The sequence below is a fragment of the Thunnus albacares genome, chromosome 8, assembly GCF_914725855.1.
Source record: "Thunnus albacares chromosome 8, fThuAlb1.1, whole genome shotgun sequence".
In the NCBI taxonomy this organism is placed as follows: domain Eukaryota; kingdom Metazoa; phylum Chordata; class Actinopteri; order Scombriformes; family Scombridae; genus Thunnus; species Thunnus albacares.
In genome coordinates, this window is record NC_058113.1 from 29,630,857 (window position 1) to 29,650,217 (window position 19,361).

The 19,361-nt window shown below is 43.3% G+C and overlaps 1 protein-coding gene across 1 annotated transcript; it reads right to left on the minus strand.

The window, feature by feature from the left end:
- Positions 1 to 109: 109 nt before the first annotated feature.
- ptpn23a (protein tyrosine phosphatase, non-receptor type 23, a) lies at positions 110 to 18,953 on the minus strand. Its single transcript, XM_044360354.1, has 24 exons — positions 18,638 to 18,953; positions 15,222 to 15,296; positions 13,429 to 13,556; positions 12,419 to 12,495; positions 12,126 to 12,175; positions 11,907 to 12,038; positions 11,741 to 11,821; positions 11,513 to 11,644; positions 11,314 to 11,361; positions 10,402 to 10,458; positions 10,232 to 10,290; positions 10,044 to 10,123; positions 9,025 to 9,139; positions 8,845 to 8,910; positions 8,324 to 8,469; positions 7,278 to 7,595; positions 7,033 to 7,187; positions 6,472 to 6,803; positions 3,580 to 6,121; positions 3,149 to 3,333; positions 2,898 to 3,002; positions 2,183 to 2,321; positions 1,544 to 1,657; positions 110 to 1,118 (listed from the first exon to the last, which is right to left on the minus strand). Exons 1-24 carry the CDS (start codon positions 18,719 to 18,721, stop codon positions 519 to 521), a joined length of 5,820 nt encoding a protein of 1,939 aa, XP_044216289.1. The 5' UTR covers positions 18,722 to 18,953; the 3' UTR covers positions 110 to 518.
- Positions 18,954 to 19,361: the final 408 nt, after the last annotated feature.

The window sequence follows — 19,361 nt, forward strand, 5'->3', positions numbered from 1 at the left end:
AGGAGCAGCCAAACGCAGTCACAACCTGGTGTTGCCTTGTCGACCACCTGCTAAAAGGTGCTATGATAGTGGAGTGCATGCTGGGATTTTTTTTTTTTGGAGGGGGGGGGGGGGGGGGGGGGGGGGGGGGGAGCCAGATCTGGTGCTGGAAGTGCAGAATAGGTTCCATCCATCACAGACATCGAAAGAAAAGCAGCAAAGAGCGACAGAAGGAATGAACGGATACAGACGAGTGCATAGTGATCTGGTCCCACAAGCCAGCAGTGATGGAAGGAGAAGCTAGTGTGTTTTTGTGTTTCAGGTATCACACCCCTAAAGCAGTGGAAATACACCCAACGTCAAACTGAACCCCCATACCGTCTGCCACCAGGCACGTCTTGGTAATCAACACTACTACAATGTCTCCCAGGATTCAGCGTGTTCTTCATCTTCAAAGCAGGATTAGAAAGAGCTCCAGGCCTCCGATGACACCTGGTGGTGAAGAAGTGAGAAAGGCAGCGATCTGTGGTGGACTCGTCTCAGTGCTTGTTGAGGCTCCAGAGGGGGTCCAGGCTACTGAGCGGGTCGTCACCTTCTTCCCCCCGGGTCCCGTGGAGACCCTGACCCTCCGCCGGTTGCAGGAAGCTCTGCTTGGTCACACGCTGCTTCCCCTTGCCCCCGCCCTCCATGGAGAAGGCCTCGGGCGTCAGCGAGGCCAGCAGCTCCAAGGATGAAGGAGCTGGAGCAGAGGAAGCGGGAGGCGGGCTGACGCTGGGAGCAGCGTCTGGGACTGGTTGGTGGTTGTCTGCGGGTGGCGTGGAGGGGGAGACGGCATCCAGGCCGTTGGGCGGTGGTGGCGAGTGGGCGGGGGAGGAGATAGGTGGGCTGAAGGAGGAGGGGGGGTGAGGATCTGTGGCGGGACAGATGTCCTGGAGGGGCTGGACGTCACACAGCGAGTCTAAGTCAGATAAGATGGGAACAGCTTGCTCTTCCAGGCCACAGGGGCCGCCGGCCTCCATGGCTGGGTCTGTGGCGCTGGGCGGCCGGATGCTGAGCTTGGCGATGGTGGCTTGGATGGAGCTGATGGGCATGTCACCGCCGAGGACGATATCCTGCTGGGACTCCTGTCTGGGGTAAGGCTGCAGAGAGAAGGTTCAGAAAAGGAAGAAAGGTTAAAATAACGAGAGACATTCACAGAAGACTAAGTCCCTCAATCTGCTGTTAACAGCTCTACTGAAAATAAAAGGAGTACCTCGTCTGACCAGAGCTCGTAGAATCCCTTTGGAACAATCAGGAGTGCAAAACATAAGCAAATAGAACATTAAAGCCCAGCTACAAATAATGGAACAGATTGGACCAACCAGGGACTGAGATTTAAAGACTACACCACTATTACAACTCTCCTAACAGCTTTGAATTATGGGACACACTGAGGGTCGGGTCGGGTTTCAAACTACATACTGAAAGCTGGTCACGTCTACTGACAACAGATGCTGGGAATCTAAAGCCAGTTTAACAATTTTTTCCACCTAAATAAGAGTTTTGGACCAGATGAGTGTCAAACCTTTGTGGCTGCAGAGTTGGTGTTCTTGCTGCAGGTGGCGGTAGTGATGCCGTGTCGCTGAAGGACCTGCTCCGCGTGCTTCAACACTGCCTCATAGCAGAACTTCAGGTGCAGCTGGAGACAAAACACAGGAGGATGTTAACATGAAGCTTGACTTTTATGTGGCTACACTGTATTTACATCACATAGTTGGGTTCTTTATTTTTAATGTAAATCATATGTATCTTGATATTATATATAATAAGATATATAAGGTTTAGAGATGTTCAGTCTAAGGTTTCTGGGTGATGAAGGTTTTATCTGGAACAGTGCACCTATATTATCAGCGTACATCTCAAAGTGGCACTAAAATAGACACTGCAGTCACCCCTATCCAGGACATCAAAATTAATATTCTTATCACATAGGAATCAGTATAGTCAAGAAAAGAGAAGATAAACCATGTAGGAGGAAGTGCTAGAGCCTCATCCAACAACTGTCTATTCAACTATCAGCCACTAAGAGGAAATTTATGTCACATTCAATTAAAATGGCCTCTTGCTGGCACTGGTGCAAACCTGCTTAGTGTAGCTTTAAACGTATGCTATAAATCAAATATGAGCCCCAAACACGACTCCAGATTCCTTTTGTGTATCTGACCTTCTCCTGTAGCATGTTCTTCCTCTGTTGTCTCATCTTCTTTACAAGCAGTGGAAGGTCTGGGATCCCGTTTCCTGCCTCCAGCTCCTGCAGCGCCGCATACAGCAGGCAGAAGGCGCCGGTGCGTCCGACACCCGAGCTGAGACGGAAGGTGTGCAGGTTAATTGACGCCACTTTTCTTTAAACACTGAATGTTGCTCAGACATATATTGTCTCTATCTCTATTTGAAAAACGTATGAATGCTGCTTCATCTGCCTCGAATCTTGTGCAAGTAGATCTAAAACTGAGAAATATGGTCTCTCTATGAATTCAAATCATTGCTGCAAAAACTACTTCCTCTCCTGACTGAATGTTTTGGGGTATTTTTAGAATTGTGATGTGTTATAGTTTCATTATATTCTGACCACCTGAGGAGGCAAAAAAGTTTATAGTTGTTGTGACAGACACACTCGAAGGCAAGGTTAAAAATTGGCAGTCACAGAGTGGTGAGACGTGATAAACATTCAAATATGAGGATAACGGCTCACATTTTCAGACAGTCTCTCCTCGAAGGCGTTCATAGTGTTACACTCTTCTGTACACAAGAAAAACTACAGAAATAGTTGTGTAAAGAATTAAATCAAGAGAGCTTTCTCACCTCCACACACACACATGTACAAATTACTTGGATTGTTGGTTTTAGAAATTTAGAGAAATTGTCAGACACACACTCACCTGCAGTGCACCACAATGGGTGTATGTAAGGGCCTCTGGTGGAGGTAGTGTCCATGAACCTCCTGGATGAACCGCAGCAGGTTGCTCTTGCTGTCAGGAAGCCCCCTGATGAGAAATATAAGGAAATGATGAGTCCTCAGGCCTAAATGAAATTACCTTATTAGGTTATAATGATGACTCCCTACAGGACAATCAACAAATGTTCAGAGCTACTCGTTTGTCTACAGGAAGTAATAAAAAAAACGATTTACAGCTCTGGCCAGGAGGTGAACTGGAGATGGACGACCGTGCGTTTCAGGCTTTGGTCACGGTACTGCAGGCTGATCATGCGCTCCACATGGGTCGGTGTTGTCTTCTGCGTGGTTAGGCTAAGTGTGATTGGTCCCTGAGAGAGCTGCTGGCCGCGCTCCGTTGGGAAGTAGCGCAGAACCTTTCCCTGGGAGAGATTGAGAAGACGGGAGTTAAACCCACAAAAGGGAACAACAGAGCAGGTAAAGAATGAGTAAATTACATGTACAGTGGGTATCTATAGGATCTGTGTTGAAAGATTGAAAAAGAACTTAAAATGTAAAATATAATAATTAAAAACAGAACAGAAAATACAAAACATCCTTTCTATAGTCAAGATTATAAATGTGTCAATCCCAATACAAAGAATTTTCAGTAATTATAAACCCAGTACCTTATCCAGCTCCTGCTCTGAAACCAGCATGACTACCAGTGACACCTTCTGCTCATACACCATCAGCCAGAAGTCTGCTGCTGTGCCGGTGAGTGGCGCTTGTGTGGCAATAAGGCGTGGGCAGTACGGTGACAGGTCTTCCACATAGCTAGCGTTGATGTAGTCATCTTTGCCTGATTGCAGCACCACACGGTTAAGGTCATAGGGCATGACATCCTGGTGACGGTTTTTCATGGTGTAGCAGCGGGCAATAGCGATAGAGAGCTGCCGGGCGTCCTTCTCCTGCTGGTCCTGGAGCTCTTTCCAGCGGGCGTCCAGCACCGACAGGCCACCCTCATGCTCTGAAGGGTGCTCAAGGGATTCTACTTGGGCTCTGTAACGTTCCAGTTCGCCGTAAAGATGGGCGACACGTTCTGGAGCTTGGTATGGGTCACCGTGGATGAGGAGAAGTCCCTGGGAGCTCTTCTTTCGACGATCCCCATCCTGTGGGTCAGCTTTGGTAGGTTGGAGGACATTGGTGGGGGCCTTGGTGCCTCCAGGTTGGCTCTCTGGGCTAGAGGAGAGGAGATCATCTGTGCTTGAGTTCTGGCGCTGAAACAGTGACGTGGAGGGAGAGACAGCAGAGGGGGAGGGAAGAGTTGGAGGAACTGTGCTTCCAGGGGTGGGGGCTGGTGTGGGTCTCTGCTGGGGGTTCAGACCCAGAGAAGTAGGACCTGGGGAAGGAGATGGGGAGGGGGAAGGCGAAGGGGAAGGAGGAACAGGTGGTTGAGCCGGTGAAGGACCTCCAGGAGAGGGTTGGATCATGTGCTGAGTGGGGGGAACGTGTGGACCATGTGGGCCCATGGCAGTGGGTTGCTGTGGGGCACTTGGGGGTACATTAGCTCCTGGAGCTGAAGGGTACATAGTAGAAGGCTGCGGATGGGTCATGGGAAGAGGAGCCTGAGGTTGTTGGGAAGCCGCAGGCTGTGGTGCCAGGGGCTGTTGAGGCATCATTGGTGCCCCTCCAGGGTAGCATACTCCCCCAGGGTAAGGGGGCTGAACCTGGGGTTGTCCGGGCATCCGTATGGGTTGCTGGGGCATGTTTTGTATAGGGGGTTGTCCAGGGTGGGGGTGATGCTGCGGGGGGAGTGTATTGGAGGGCATTTGAGGCATTGGGCCCCTTGGCAAGTGGACCTGAGGACCAGGAACCACATGAGGTTGTGAGGCAGGAGGCATCTGTGGGCGCATGTTAGGGTGAATGGGCTGGCTAGTGGGGGGCATGTAATTCTGTGAGGCTGGAGGCATTGGCTGACTTGTGGGGGGCATTTGTGCTCTGGGACCACCTGGTATCTGCATCTGTGGATGAGGTGGAATCTGCTGTGTATTGGGGGGCATTGAGATTTGTTGCTGTTGTGGCAACATGTGGTGAGGGAGTCCAGGGGGCATCTGTTGGTTGGGATGGGGAAGGTAGGCTTGAGATGCAGGGGGTGCTGGCTGAGAAGTTGTGGGTGGATGTGCTGTTTGAGGTGGCATCTGGCCCTGAGGTGGTCTTGGCATGGAGCCTGGCATCATCTGAGGGTGCTGCTGGGGTACATAGCCCTGTGGAGTCTGGTAGCCTTGGGGTATCTGAGGCCGGGGCTGATAGCCATTTTGTTGATGTGGATGCAGCTGACCTGGGAATGGCTGCTGGTACTGGGGAGGAACACCAGGCTGCGGGGGCATATATCCATGTGGGTATGTTTGCTGTGGGTGGAGAGAAGGGTGAGGGCCAGGAATAGCCCTCGGACCAGCCTGGTACCCCTGAGGCAATGGTTGTCCAACAGGCTGGGGGTACTGCTGTGGCTGCTTCTGTTGCTGTGGTTGGGGTGCAGGACTTTGGGCTGGGCCTTGCATGGGTATCCCTGGTTGGGGAATGAACTGGGGGTAGGCACCCATCTGTGGGGGTACAGTATAGCCAGTTGAGGCTGCTGGTGGGACAGGGTGGTGTGGTGTAGAGGCATAGCTGGGGATAGGGGCCTGGATACTATCTACAGTGGTGGTTGAGGGCCGGACTGGTGCAGGGGCAACAGGTCCAGGTTGTGGGGCATGTGGCCTGTAACCTGACACTGCTGCCTGAGTTGGCATTTGTGGAGGCATCTGTGGAGTCATTTGAGGGAGGGGTCCACGTGGCATAGGTCCCTGTGATGCTAGAGCCCCAGAAGTAGGAAACTGAGCGATCCGGGCCAGGAGCTCTGGAGGTGGCAGGTTGGCAGGGAAGCGAGGAAGACCAGCAGCTGGAGCACCAGGCCAAGGCAGAGAACTGCTGCCGCCAAGGTTAGCACCAGGGGGAAGGAAGGCTTCAGGACCAGGCAGACGAGCTGCAGCGGTGGGGAGGGAAGGAATGTCGGGTGGGAGGCTGCGGAGATCTTCTGGTAGATCACCACCCAGGGCCAAGATGGCTGCACTAAGCTGGGCCAATTCTGGGTCCTCCAGGCTAGAGCAGGCAGAGTCGACATCTGGAGCCTTTGGCTTCAAGGAGGGCTTCGCTGCTGTAGGCCTTGCCGGGGGCTTTTTCTGCGTGTCTCTGAAGAGCAGACAAACAAGAGAGAGCAGGGGTACATCATGAAAATCAGGGATGTAAACAGAAGTTTTCACCATTAGCAAAGGGAAGCTGAACCTTCTTCCATGAGGTCATATTTGTATAGTTTATAACTTTTTCTTTAGAAAAATGACAAAATGTAGTCAACATACTGTTAATTTGATAGCAAATGCATGACAAAACATGAGCGAAGGGTCTGACTGTGTGACATGGCAGAGCTCAAAGCCTCGTTGCCATGGTAACCACTCAAATTAGGTTTGTTGAATTCAGTTTTTTAAACTTTTTTTTAACTGAAATTCCTAATAATAAAACTTAATTTGTTTCAATGTCCTTACTTTTCCAGAATGGGCTTCCTCTCCTCCGCCCTGGTCTGGCAGAGGGTCTTCGCTCTCTCCAGCAGATGTGACGCTTTGGCCTCCAGGTCATCGTAGAACTCCTTCCCCTCCTGCGACTTCTTCATCAGGTCCTCGTAGGCTTCGTATGACCCAACCAGTCCCTGGACGGTGCTGTTCCACTGCTGCTCAGTCTGGCTCAGGCCCTTGCGAACTGAGGCGTACTGGACGTTGGCTTCGGTCAGGGCCTTCAGGATGTTCTCCTGAGCTGCCAGGTTCTGGTCAATGTAGACCTTCACCTGCTCGTACTTCTTCAGCTGCTCCTCAAAGATACGCTGGAAGGACACAGGTTAGTTAGAGGTTTCTTATATATTGGTAAAAAAAAATTTTGGTGATTAATTGTTGTTTTTCTTATCTTCAAAATTGTCAAGGCAACATTTAGCAACTTCTATTTTTCAATTGGTGCATTTTAAGCATGCAGACTCATCCATGAATCATTCTAGCTTTCATTTTTCTTCTCAATCTGCATGTTTGTGTGGAGGGGAACCGTGTGCAGCCACATACCTTCATGTCGGCCCTTTCTGTGGTGACGAGGATGGAAGTGATGTCGTCCTGCTGGATGAGGTCACGGAGCTGTTTCTCCAAAGAGCCTCGCTGTTCCCTCATCTCCTGAACTTTCCCAAGGATCCGCTTCATACACTGCAGCCCTGCTACCTCCTCTGCATATACACACACACACAGGGTTACATTCATAAATCTTAATTATATTTTTAAAATTATACTGTTTAACCCATCAAACACACCCTCACCTTCGCTGAGTTGGGGTCGGGGCAAGGCATCTCTCAGACTTTCCAGTGGTCCACCCAGCAGACGCAGATTGCTGATGTGCAGGTTCATGGCCCGGTGAAGCTCTGTGTTGGTGAAACTGGCCTTCTCGTGGGCCTCCATGTATTTCTCCAGGTCCCTGCGGATCTCAGCCAGAGCCTGGGCCTGCGCCGCTGGGTGCACCTCGCCAGCAGGAGGGCCACCAACTTCCTGGAGGGATTGCTCGCCGGTCTCGTCTGACTCGAGGACGTCTCTGATCTCTTTCAGTGAGGATTCCACATCAGTGAAGACACCTGAGAGCACTACAGAGGCGAGGAATGTGAGAGACATTAGTTACACAGAAGCGTTTATAAGTAAACTAACAGTAAAATGGCCCATTTTCGAATTTATACATGAGTATTTGTGCAAAGAAGTGTAACAATATCAATGTGGACATGAGGGCACTCGTTAAGACTTTTAAAATGCTGTTCATAAACTATGTTTGAAATAGTTTTAGTATTCTGACATGAAGATTTATTGCTATTTTATTCAATAATTTGCAATGAAAATGTAGAATAAACTTTGCATACATCATTGGACCTGTTCTTCTAAAGCTCAGACACATATTCTGAGAATTTACATCCCTCAATGTTAAAAACTCATAAAAATTTAAACATTCTCACTGTGAAAATTTGAGGTAATGATTCATGTAATTGGAAGATTAAAAGTACTGTTCAAGTGATTTTTCAAAACAGTCAGGGTTTTTCTCCGGTGGCTTATTGTATAATGAATCTCTTTTAGCTAGTTAGAAACAATTACAGTGTGTCGTAAATCATGATTTTTTCATCGTTAAAGAAAGTTGAAAGTTTATTGACATGGCACCGCCTTAGTTGTCATGGCTGGGAAAACAATGACAAACAAACAGTGATCGGCTATTATTTCTTCACCGTCTATCCTCTGCACTCTCACAGTAAAACACTACAAACATTGTATTGCTGTTGTCTGCTCTGTGTGTGTGCGACTGTGTGTGTGTGTGTGCATTGCTGCTGACCCTGCATGGACTGGATGAGGCTCTTGACAGTGTCGGGTCGGACGCTGAGAGCAGCACACTTCTCCATTAGGACCGGGGGGATGTGGCTGTACATGTCCAGGTTGTCTACAGACTCGGGCTCCAAGCCCAGAGAGTCCATGAACTGTCTGCAAGAGGAGAAGAAAGAGAAGAAAAGAAAAACATCCCCATAAACATCTCCTGTTTGTTCTGGCAGTGAGATGTCCAATGTTCTTCTTGTTTATGGCCATGATGATTCAAAATATCAACTGCAGATGAGAACATATGAAGACACATTACACATGCAATCATTTACCAGATCGCACAATGAAATGTGTATTTTTGTGCCCATGTATTGCACATTTCCATCATTCAAAAAGACAGGATTGTCAAAATTTGTCATTTTTTATCATAATGAATATATGGCTTTATGTCATCACTTAAGTTTATTTCTTCTGCAAGTAAAAAGTCCATAATTAGCAGCTGAATTATTAATCCTCGTGCACAGTTAAACACAAACTCACTCTAGTGTTTCGTTCTTGCTTTCAATCTTGACCATGACGTCTCTCAGCAGCTTCGCCTTCTCCTCACTGGAAGAACACGAGACAGAACCGTCAACACAGACATGAACTCTCTTTCTATATACTGTATATATATATGCTGAACACACTAACATGTGTCTAACACCTAGTGAAGGTACATACCTGTACAGAGAAGAGGCTTCATGGGCTGCCATGGGCACCAGCTTGGAAAACAGGTCCGGTCCAGTGACACTGGGGTCAGTGGGATTGACTGGAAGAGCTTTCACCAGTGGGGCACCTGGAAGGGCAGAGTGTTTGCTTTTACTAGCAGAATAACACATACGCTTTTTTAAAAAAATAAAAGCATCAACAGAAGGTTCTGCTTTTTTTTACCTGTTAAAGATCCAGTGACTACTTAACCTCAGATATCCTTCACATACCTACTCATCATTGAGGAACTGGTTTCAGGTACTGTGCACTTTTATATTGAAATCTTGGAATGAACTGCAAACTGCCCTCAATCTAGAGTCTTTCATACCCCTTGGAGATTTAAAAAACTTTATTATCTGATATTTTTTATGACACTTGTAACTGTTTTTACTAATTCTTTGTTGATTGTGTGCTTGTCTGATTATAAATGTTGTTTGTTCTCATGTCTCTCTTGAAAGAGAGATCTCAATCTCAATGAGACTGATTAAATCAAGATTTTAAAAAAAGGCTTTTCATGGAGTTTTTTGCCTTATTCTTAAAAGCATATTAGGGTTTTATACATTAAATTTATCTACACTGATTTTTTTTTAAACCTGCTACCACAGAGATTATTTTACAAATTTGAGTTTGACTGTGCATGAAGTCTGGCTTCAAATACATAAATGTGGCTGCAGCATCACAGGCTGCTCTGGTATGACCTGATGAAAACAAACTGTATCAGAGTCACTTAAGTCACCAAAATACATGTAAAAGTTCAGGCTGTTATGTTGGTGAAACCTGCTTAGTCACACACTTATAATCTACAGGATGTCACAGTAAACGCGGGTGTGCCAAGTTTGAGTCAAACAGGAACTTAAACTCAGAAGCTATTCATAGCCTTCTGCACACATACATTCAGCAAAATTCATCTATATGCAAAATCAGATTTGCATGAACAAAGTGATAAAGTGATAAAGTGTAAATACACTGAACACACTGAATCTTCCTGTTACCTTTGACGGAGGCCAGAGTTTCCAGAGATGGAACCGACTCGTGATAGATGAAGTCATTGTCCTTTTTAGCAGAATTAAACCTAAAAGTTCAAAGGAAACATTTTTACTCATTCTCTTCGGGGTTTGATCACTAGTGAAACTATGAAAATGTCATAACTGGGACATAACATCAGACATCAGATGCTCACTTTCCACCGATAACATCCATGGTGAACCGCAAGGCGTCTTGCACACTATCAGGTTGACCCTGTTTGTACCGAGACAAGCCAGAGGAGAGTTTAGTTTATACAACAACATGCACACCAAACAGTTTACAGTGACGCTAACATGTTGCTGAAGAGTATCTCCATTTTTTTACCTTGGCCAGTTTGATGGCTTCATTGAGTTTGTCCAAGGAGCTCTGGAGGTACGCCAACTGTTGGAAAAAGAGAATTTACATAAGCGAGAAGAAGAAATGCAGGAGAGTGGACAACCGTAAAAAAATACATGTTGTGTTTCAGGCATTTAGCTGATGGAGAAGCAACTTACAATAACAATAAATACAGTAGCTAAACAAGTTTGTATGATTATTGTGGCCCAAAATTACTGAGCTAAAATTTACGAACATTTTTGTGTTTAATTTGACATAAATTGTGGTAATATTTAAAAACTGCAAACCTGCTTTGCAAAATTCAGACTGTTGAAAGAATTTGCTGATAATCATGATATTTAATATGTTTCTTTCTGGGATCTCAAGAAAGCCTGTTTGTGAGTGTTTGTGTCAGTAACCGTTCGCCTGTTCAGACTGAGAAGCTGAATGTGCTTCTGTGATTCTTCCCCCCTGAATTTAGTCTATAAGGTAACGTTAGAGCTTTCAACATGTCATGTGGCCCTGCTGACTAGTTAGGTTTAGGTCAACTGCAGAATCTTGTTGAGAGCGATGCACAGCGTGGAGGTAAGAGCTGCTTTAGAAGACGAGTTCCAGCGTAGTTACAAGGAAGATTGTTTGTTTATTTGGCTTTTAAAAGTAGTTCTGAATTGAACTATTTATATATTGAAAACAGCATTGAACTTGACAAGATATTTTTCCGGTTTTGCAGAAAAATTGGGTTTGAAAAAAGATTTCACAATTCTTGTGGGAACTATTGTTCACAAATTCATGGAAGGACTTAATTCCTGTCAGCAACAATGCAACAAACATTATATACACAAACAGTAATGACAGCACAGATTAAAGCCGCAGCACCCTGTGGAGGGAAAAAAATTCCTCCATGTGAAACTTTGGTCCTACCCGCTCTCCGTACTTCTGCTGCTCCTCAGCCTGTTTTCCCATATGGAGCTGTTGAGAGAGAGAAAAACTGAGACAAAGGACGAAGGTGTGTGTGTGTGTGTGTGTGTGTGTGCATCTATAAACACACAGACATGTTCATACACACATTAATACAACACACAACCGCTCTCTCTTTCCCCTTCCCTTCCGCTTGACTCACATGTGCAATAGAAGCAAAGTAGTAGATCTTCATCTGAACCAGTTTCTTCCAGTCTTTCTGGACCTTTCCCAGCATCGAGGCCGTCTCCGAGTTCTCCAGAGCCCTGCAGGCCTCTTTATAGTAATCCACCACCTGCAGCACCACAGCCAGAGTTATTAACCCCTCACATTTTTAACAACTCATGTGATATAATTGAATGAAACTCATATTTAAAAGTAAGAAGTCAACCTGAGCACTGATGCGAGCGACCAGGAAACTTTTCCTGTTGTCCAACATGGACTTCTCCAGAAGACACTCCTGAGCCTGGCCCTGGGAGGCACACACAGGGTGATCAGACCTTTATTTTTATGTGTGGTCGTGTATGTGTGTGTATATATGCAAGTATGTAACCTACCAGCATAAGGTTGATGTTGAGATTAAGGATCTGGTGGCTCATGTCCACGCTGAAGTTGTGGCTAAAATGGTCCCTCAGGTAGGAGAAAGCCCCGGCGGAGCACTGGAAGTGTGTGCACGACACTTTCATCCCCTGGACGGAGAGCAGAGAGTCAGTGAGACTGTGTGTATGTACAGTACATGTGCAAGTTTGTTGTGAGTGTGTGTTTGTGTGTCTTACCTCCTCAGATACCCTGTTATCCATGGCTCCCAACATAGAGTGCAGGGCCCCTACGGAGAATCCACAGATACATTCAGTGGGGTTTGGAGATTAAGATTTAAACTGTATCTCAATGCTTTTATGTATAATGAGAGAAAGAAGAGAAATATAGAAAATCTGAATCTGAAAGATCTCATTTGATCTTTCAGGCTTTTTACAGCTATCCTGCAAAGGTAATTTACACTAGAAAATTTAACTGCTTTAACTGCTCAAGTTGAAAACAAAACTATAAATCATCACATGACTTGACTCACCAAGATTATAGAGGATGCAGGCTTGCTCATAGCTGATGTCATCATGAGTGACGGTTTTTCCAGAGAAAATTTCAGTCCTGAACAGTAACAAAGAAAAAAGGAAATATTACAATTAAAACACAACGGAGTTCAGTGTGTTTACACATTGATATTGTAAACAGTAATCATTCATAAATGAGATATCCATTTGAAAAATTAGACTACAACTACAAAATAAGATACTAGTTAGAGGCTATTTTATAAATCATGCTATAAATTAAATGTCTCAGGTAAATATTAATATGCTAAATATCTTATTTTACAGGCTTTCATGCTGCTGTTAATTCACATTAGAGAAAGAAAATGTCACTGGGGGATTTAAAAAAAAATATTTACCAAAAAGGAAAATCAACAGGAAGTTATTATCCAATCTACTGCAACAAAAGCATAAATTAAAGACTAATGACACAGTCTTAACAGAGGACTGATCATTAGATATTTCACTGGATTACACTGGTTTGTACATAAACATTTAGGGCAGTGAGTGGACATTTGTAACCAGAGCAAACTATACAAAGCTAAAATAAACTCAAGCTATTCTCTATAAACAGATATCTGCATATGAAGGCAGAATCTGTAGGCAAGGGGACAAGATTTTGGAACTGGAAGCGTTCTGGTTTCCGTTTGTAGTCCCAGTAGCATTGACCAATCATGTTTTAGCAGGCTTTGGTTTCATGCAGGTAAACAGTCCATGTGGAGAGCAAAAGAAGCAGAACGCATTGGCCGAAATGCAACTTTGGAACCCATTGGCTATCATTTAATAATGAACTCTTGGCCCAGATATTTGGATATCTGCTAGCTAAACCAGAACCCCCAAAGCCCCCAGAGGCTAAATCATTTTCAGGCAGATAGCCGATGGATTCTGAGATTGAGCTCTTGAGTTCTGGCAAAGAAAAGTACTCTCTGCAGGACTGTATGGTACTGCTTCCATTTATTTCTGTGTGTGTGTGTGTGTGTGTGTGTGTTTCTACCATGAGATGGGCACGGCAGCCTCCTGGCCCGTTCCCATTGGTACTCGGCTCTGGAGGTAATGCAGCTGGCCAAAGTACTTCCTCAGTGTGCTGCATCCCTCGAAATCCCTCGTCACATTCACCGCGCCCTGCGGAACAACACACACAAACACTGTGTTTCAGCTGTTTGTTGCAACTGAATCTATGCAAACACAATGAAATAACTCAGTTGTTCCTTCTTTAATAAAAAAAAAAAAAAAAAAAAAAAAAAAAAACGTTTTGGCACTCGATGTCTAGAATCGATCGTTTTCTTCATGACATTTCTGGAGAGTTCATATTTAGGTGTGTCAGTGTTGACTTGAGCCATAACTGGGATGAGAGGAAGGATGGATGTGCAACGTGGCACCGAAACACCAGCACTGAGTGGAAAACACAACAGATATTATTCAGCTGTTAGCTGTTAGCATCTGACTCTACTCATCTACCATTAGGACGTCCCCCAGGACATATAAAGTCTCAAGAAAGACCGCACACACTCATGATTACATCCTCATCATTGATGAACTCAACGGCATCTTACTTCATGGCGGGTTCTGCAGTTATGAAGCACTAGATGCAGTTTTGAGTGGATGGGATTAAAAATGTGCAATTATTAGAGAGAAAGGAGATTTATTTTCAATATCAAGTAGCCAGTAGAAAATGGAGAAGTGGAAACAAACCAAGAGAAAGAGAAACCGGGCGCTGACGTTCTTAATAATACCTTGTTTTCACTGGCTGTGTGTGTTGCAAAAGCAGCACGTCTGCTTTGTGTTGGATCTGTTGAGCCCTGGTGTTGCTGTGCACTAGAACTGTTTTGGCAGTGTTCATAGCCCGATAAAAAAAAAAAAAAATCTACTTAGCTATGTGTGCGAAGAAAACAGACTTGATGCATCAGGTTGCAGCTATGTGCATAAAACACAAATGACCTGTAATGTAGTTTATGTTGTGCAGACTGACTGTTAGGATGGTTAAATGTGTTTGTTATGTACTTAATGTTGCTTTCTGTCTAAATTCAATAAAGTGAGTACTATAAAAAATATGCATATCTGTTCCATCAGCAGACAAATTAAAAACATGTTTGTAGCTCATTCTGACTTGTATTAGCAGAAATAATACAGGTATCAGTAATAACACTGAAACTGGTAAAACTGGATGAAATGCATCATTAATGTTTCTCCTGCTGCTGTCTTTGATTTTTAGATCTTCAACTTTGGGGCAATGAATGCCTGGTACTAGAAAAATAAGCATAGTGTGTTAGTTTGATGCATTTTTTTATATTTATCAGAACTTTTTTTCACACATTATTGGGCTTTGAGGTGCTTTGATTTTTTATTTACCAATGTAACATCAGAAACTTTGAAGAGTACAGTCTAGACCTGCTCAATGTGAAAAGTGCCCTGAGATAACATTTCTTATGATTTGGTGCTATATAAATAAATAAAATTGAAAATTAAGCAAATTAAATCATTCTGGCTCCTGAGCAGACTTTAAACTGCTGGTTTAACTGCAGGTACAGATAACATTTTAATATTTACCGTCAGATTTTCGAAACTGAACTGAACCCTCAAAACACTTGCAAGTCTTGTTTGTTGTATTAAAGTGGTATATATATAATCAAACAAGACTGTACGGTACTTAACTTCATTTTTTTGTCATTTATCTGACACTCACCGATACATTTCAATTCATAAACTGCACAAAAAGAAACCTACAGAACGGTAATCAGAGCCACAACAGATTAAGGAAATTATCCCCCGTCGTCTCACTGCACCTACCTGCCGCAGCGTCTCCAGTTTCTTCAGCTGCTCGTTGTAATTATCCGGATTTTCTCCATAGTTCTTCAAAATAAACTAGAGGAGAAGATATAGACACAAGCAAGTAAACGTGTTGCATTTTAAAAAGTATACATAATAATGCATTTATAATACATGAGATCCAAAACAAACTATGACTCAACACTCTGTAAGGTATAAATATCTTATTTAATACTATCTGACAAGCAGGATAACAGTTTAGAAGACACACACACACTGGCTAATTATTCATTATGCTAATCTTTGGTCTTGAACAAATTAGATTAGAGTCTCTTGCAGGTTCTCAAAGTCTCCCATCATGCTTTGCCAAGACTTTCCCTGACCTCATGAGCCACCATAATAAGCAGTAAGCGACTTAATGCCAGGTCAGGAGGTAAACAACCCTGAAGACATACTCAATCTTTTCCCCGATGCTTCTGTTTCTGTTTATAATGAAATCATGGCAGCAGGAGAGGTCACATGGCTACCGGAAAGATGCACAATGACACAGCAACAAGACCGGCATTGTCCTGTTTCCACATCCGCTTGGTAAATATGTACAATTGTGTCCTTCGCCCCCCTGCGCAAATGAAGGAAATTATAAGCTAATTTAGATATAGTCTTAAATGATAATCTAAGTAATATGTGTTTGCCAAAAAGACACGCAACATGAACCTGTATGACTCATTGTTCTGCATGAACGCACATGAATGAAACCATTGTCTAGAGTTTATTTAACAGCGTGAATCTCAGGTAGCAACATTCTTCACAGCAGGTTTTTTGAACGACGATGCTCCGTTGCAAAACATCTTGCAGGATTATTATATTAAGGAATTCCAGTTAGAGAGGTCAAAGATCTGTTATTTTATCTGCTTCAGGGAGGAGCAAGAAAATGGGTCACCAGATAAAGATGAAACTGAGTGAAACACACGCAGGATGTGAATGATTGATTGTACGTCTCAGTGTTGTAACAGCAAATCATGACGTCTCAAAATGAATATTGAATTTGTGTTTTGAAAGCCAACAGTCTGACTGTCAAACACCTTTTTGATATCGTCTTGCGTGATCATATCATGTTACTGTACTGAACTTCACACACACACATGAAGTTTTCCTGGAGGACAGACTGAATTAAATCATCAAAACATCCACATCTCCTCTTGTGTTTTATGTTGTTTTTATTATCTTCCTCGGATATTTGTTATGTTATCGTGACATTTGGAACAGGAACTCCGAACACCAATTTGATTGGTTCAGGTCAGAGTCGTGACAGGTGCTTTCTTTTTTTTTCCTGTGGATGTAACTGTAGAATGATTTGCAAATGAAATGTGTATCTCTGCTTGAGAACAAGTCATGCTGTTGATTTAATCGGTTTTCTTTCCTTTAGCAGCCAGTGTTGGAAGAAAAGTATCAATACCACAATGTAAACAAACAAGTTAAAGTCCTGCATTTAAAACCTGCTTAAGTAAAAGTATAGCTGTTGGATGTGGAGCTAGTCTGAAGTGCTTTATAAGACCTTTATAAGAGATCAATCTGAGGGGTGTTGAGATGATAGATTGGGTAGGAAAGAAAGAAAAAATACAGTTCTGCTACATACATTTGGATTAAGTTTTTGTGAGATATTGGAGAGTTTCACCTCAAACATTTAGGCTATTTATTTGAAACCATGTGAGGGGAAATTTAGAGGGGAAATGTCTCTTTGGTGGAACTGGAAACAACTCATAGACATCTAAAACATGACAAAGAGACACAAATACTCTCTGATTATTTTGTAAGCCACAAGCAAAAAAGTCTGGGAACCACTGGTTTAATCTTTAACAATGCAGTGTCATTTATACTTGTTATTATGTTTTTTTATGTACAGTTTGAACTTAAGAAGTAACTAAAGAAATAAACTAAGAAACAAATCAAGAAAATCAAGAAATACTGCCAAAGTTAAACCAACGCTCCCTCATTTCCTCTCACTTATACGACTGCAGTTCATTATTTACTTGCCTAACAATGCAGCAGTTGCATCATTGTCTTGCTCCGCTTTTACATTTTAGAAAACTTAACCCTTTATTCTGCAACGAGACCCCTCAGATCAGAGAACCAAATGTTGCTAAAAGTTCCACAGTCCAGACTTAAAACACAGGAGATCATCTGCTTTAACTCTATAAAAAGCTTTTAAAAACTCACCTGTACAGACTGGCATTTGTATAATATTTTTATACCGTTGACTCAAACGTTTTTATGTCATTCTTCTTATGTTTTATTGTAACTTTCTCTATGTTCACTATCTTTGCACCTATATTTTATGATATTCTATTTTGTGAAGCACTTTGTAACTCTGGTTTTGAAAGGCGCTACAGAAATAAAGTTTATTGTTATTATTAGTAATAATATTATTATTATAGCTGTCAAATAATGTAGTGGAGTAAAAAGTACAATATTTCCTTCTTAAATGTAGTGGAGTGGAAGTATAAAGTAGCATAATATGAAAATACTCCTTAAAATTGTACTTAACTACAGTACTTGATTGAATGTATTTAGTTATTTTCCATACCTGTTGGCAGCAGGTATACTAATTTAGCTTTACGGTAACAAGTGTACAACAAGTTTACAGTTTATAACTTACATACTAACACGCCAAGTGGACTTAAGGTTGTAATAAACAAATAAATAGTTTAATAATTATGTTGTAAAGGTTGTGGGAGTTAAATGAGAAATGTATTGTTTGATATAGACAGTCAGCTCTGAAAAGTTTTGGCTTTTGCTCAAGAATTATGATTTGTGAATATAAACTTTAATTTCCTGTCATACTCAGTGAATCCAAACAATACGTTTTCCCAAAGTAAAGTGACAATTTACTCCACAGTTGTTTTGTATGTGGGCCAAAGACCAAAATAAATGTGCCAACGTTTCTCTGAGCTCTCTACAAACGGCAGAGTTTACACCAACGTCTTCTTGAGTTGGTATCATAACGGTTCATTTCTGGAGCACCTGGTGCATGTGACAATGAGCTCACTGTTTATTATTTACATGTCGGCAGTCAGACTGGGCCGTGAGGAGCCACGCTGGTTATTTTTATAGAGTTGTTTACCTCTGAATTCACTGAATTTCTAAGTTTAGTTCATGGCTAATTATGAACTTGAGCGTGTACCGTTTTATCATCTAACAAGAAGCTAACGTTAGCAAACAATAGGCGGTGGTCAGGAGGGATTTGCAGGCTTTAGCTAGCTGGCCAGCGACCAGTTCTGGGAAATTCTCGTATTCCCGACAAGCTGTCACAGCCAACGGTTAGTTAGTATCAGCGTCAGCTAGCGTTAGCTTCTTCATGGGGTTATACAGTCGTCCATAATCCTTGTTTGTTTGACTTTCGACTTCAGCCCTGTTGCTCCGTTCCCCACCCAGCTCACCTGCCTGACGGACGGGCTGAACTGGAACTCCCCAGCCTCCTTCAGATCCAGCCAGATCATGGGCATCCGCGGGACCGCCTCCATCGCGGCCGACTCTATACGGGACTGTCAGCCGTTACGATGTTAAAACCCGCGTCGGTAGTTTTGTGGACGTTCACGGTTTTACAAAAGATAGCTTTCCCCCCAAACAACTGTGTCATGTATCCATTTAACACTTCAACCGGAAGCTGGACGCGCACGGGACGTAATCTTCCATTACGCGCCGCGGGGGTTTGTGGGAAATGTAGTCAAAAATGCAACTTGAAGTCTTTTTATTCTTTCTTTCGGTTTTATGGCGGGTGGAAACCACCGTTACGGTGCATTAGCGCCAACCACTATGTTGGCGTGTGAACTAGAGTTATCTGCCCCTTAAAAACCTCCTCCAGACATGTTTTAAGATGTATATAAATGACTCTACTCTCAATAAGAATTTGTGTCTGATATAGCTTTTCCACAAAAAAGTTCAATACTCTCGTTAAAATCTTTAAAATGACATCTAGTAGTCATCTAGACTTTTTAATGAGGGAAAACCTCATTAAAAAGTCCAGAATCTATGAATAGGCCCACTCCTTAAAATCACATTTTCAATGAGCACAAAGAAACTTTCCACTTTAGCAGAAGAATGTGAAAACAGCCTTCCAGTCTGAAGGTATTATTGGGGCAAAAACAACTGAGCACCTGCAAC

Coding starts and splice junctions, on each gene's coding strand:
- ptpn23a (XM_044360354.1), bottom strand. CDS start 18,721: ATGGAGGCGGTCCCGCGGATGCCCATGATCTGGCTGGATCTGAAGGAG. Junction 11,822..11,906: donor TCAACATCAACCTTATGCTG/GTAGGTTACATA, acceptor TGTGCCTCCCAG/GGCCAGGCTCAGGAGTGTCT. Junction 3,334..3,579: donor CAGAGCAGGAGCTGGATAAG/GTACTGGGTTTA, acceptor AATCTCTCCCAG/GGAAAGGTTCTGCGCTACTT.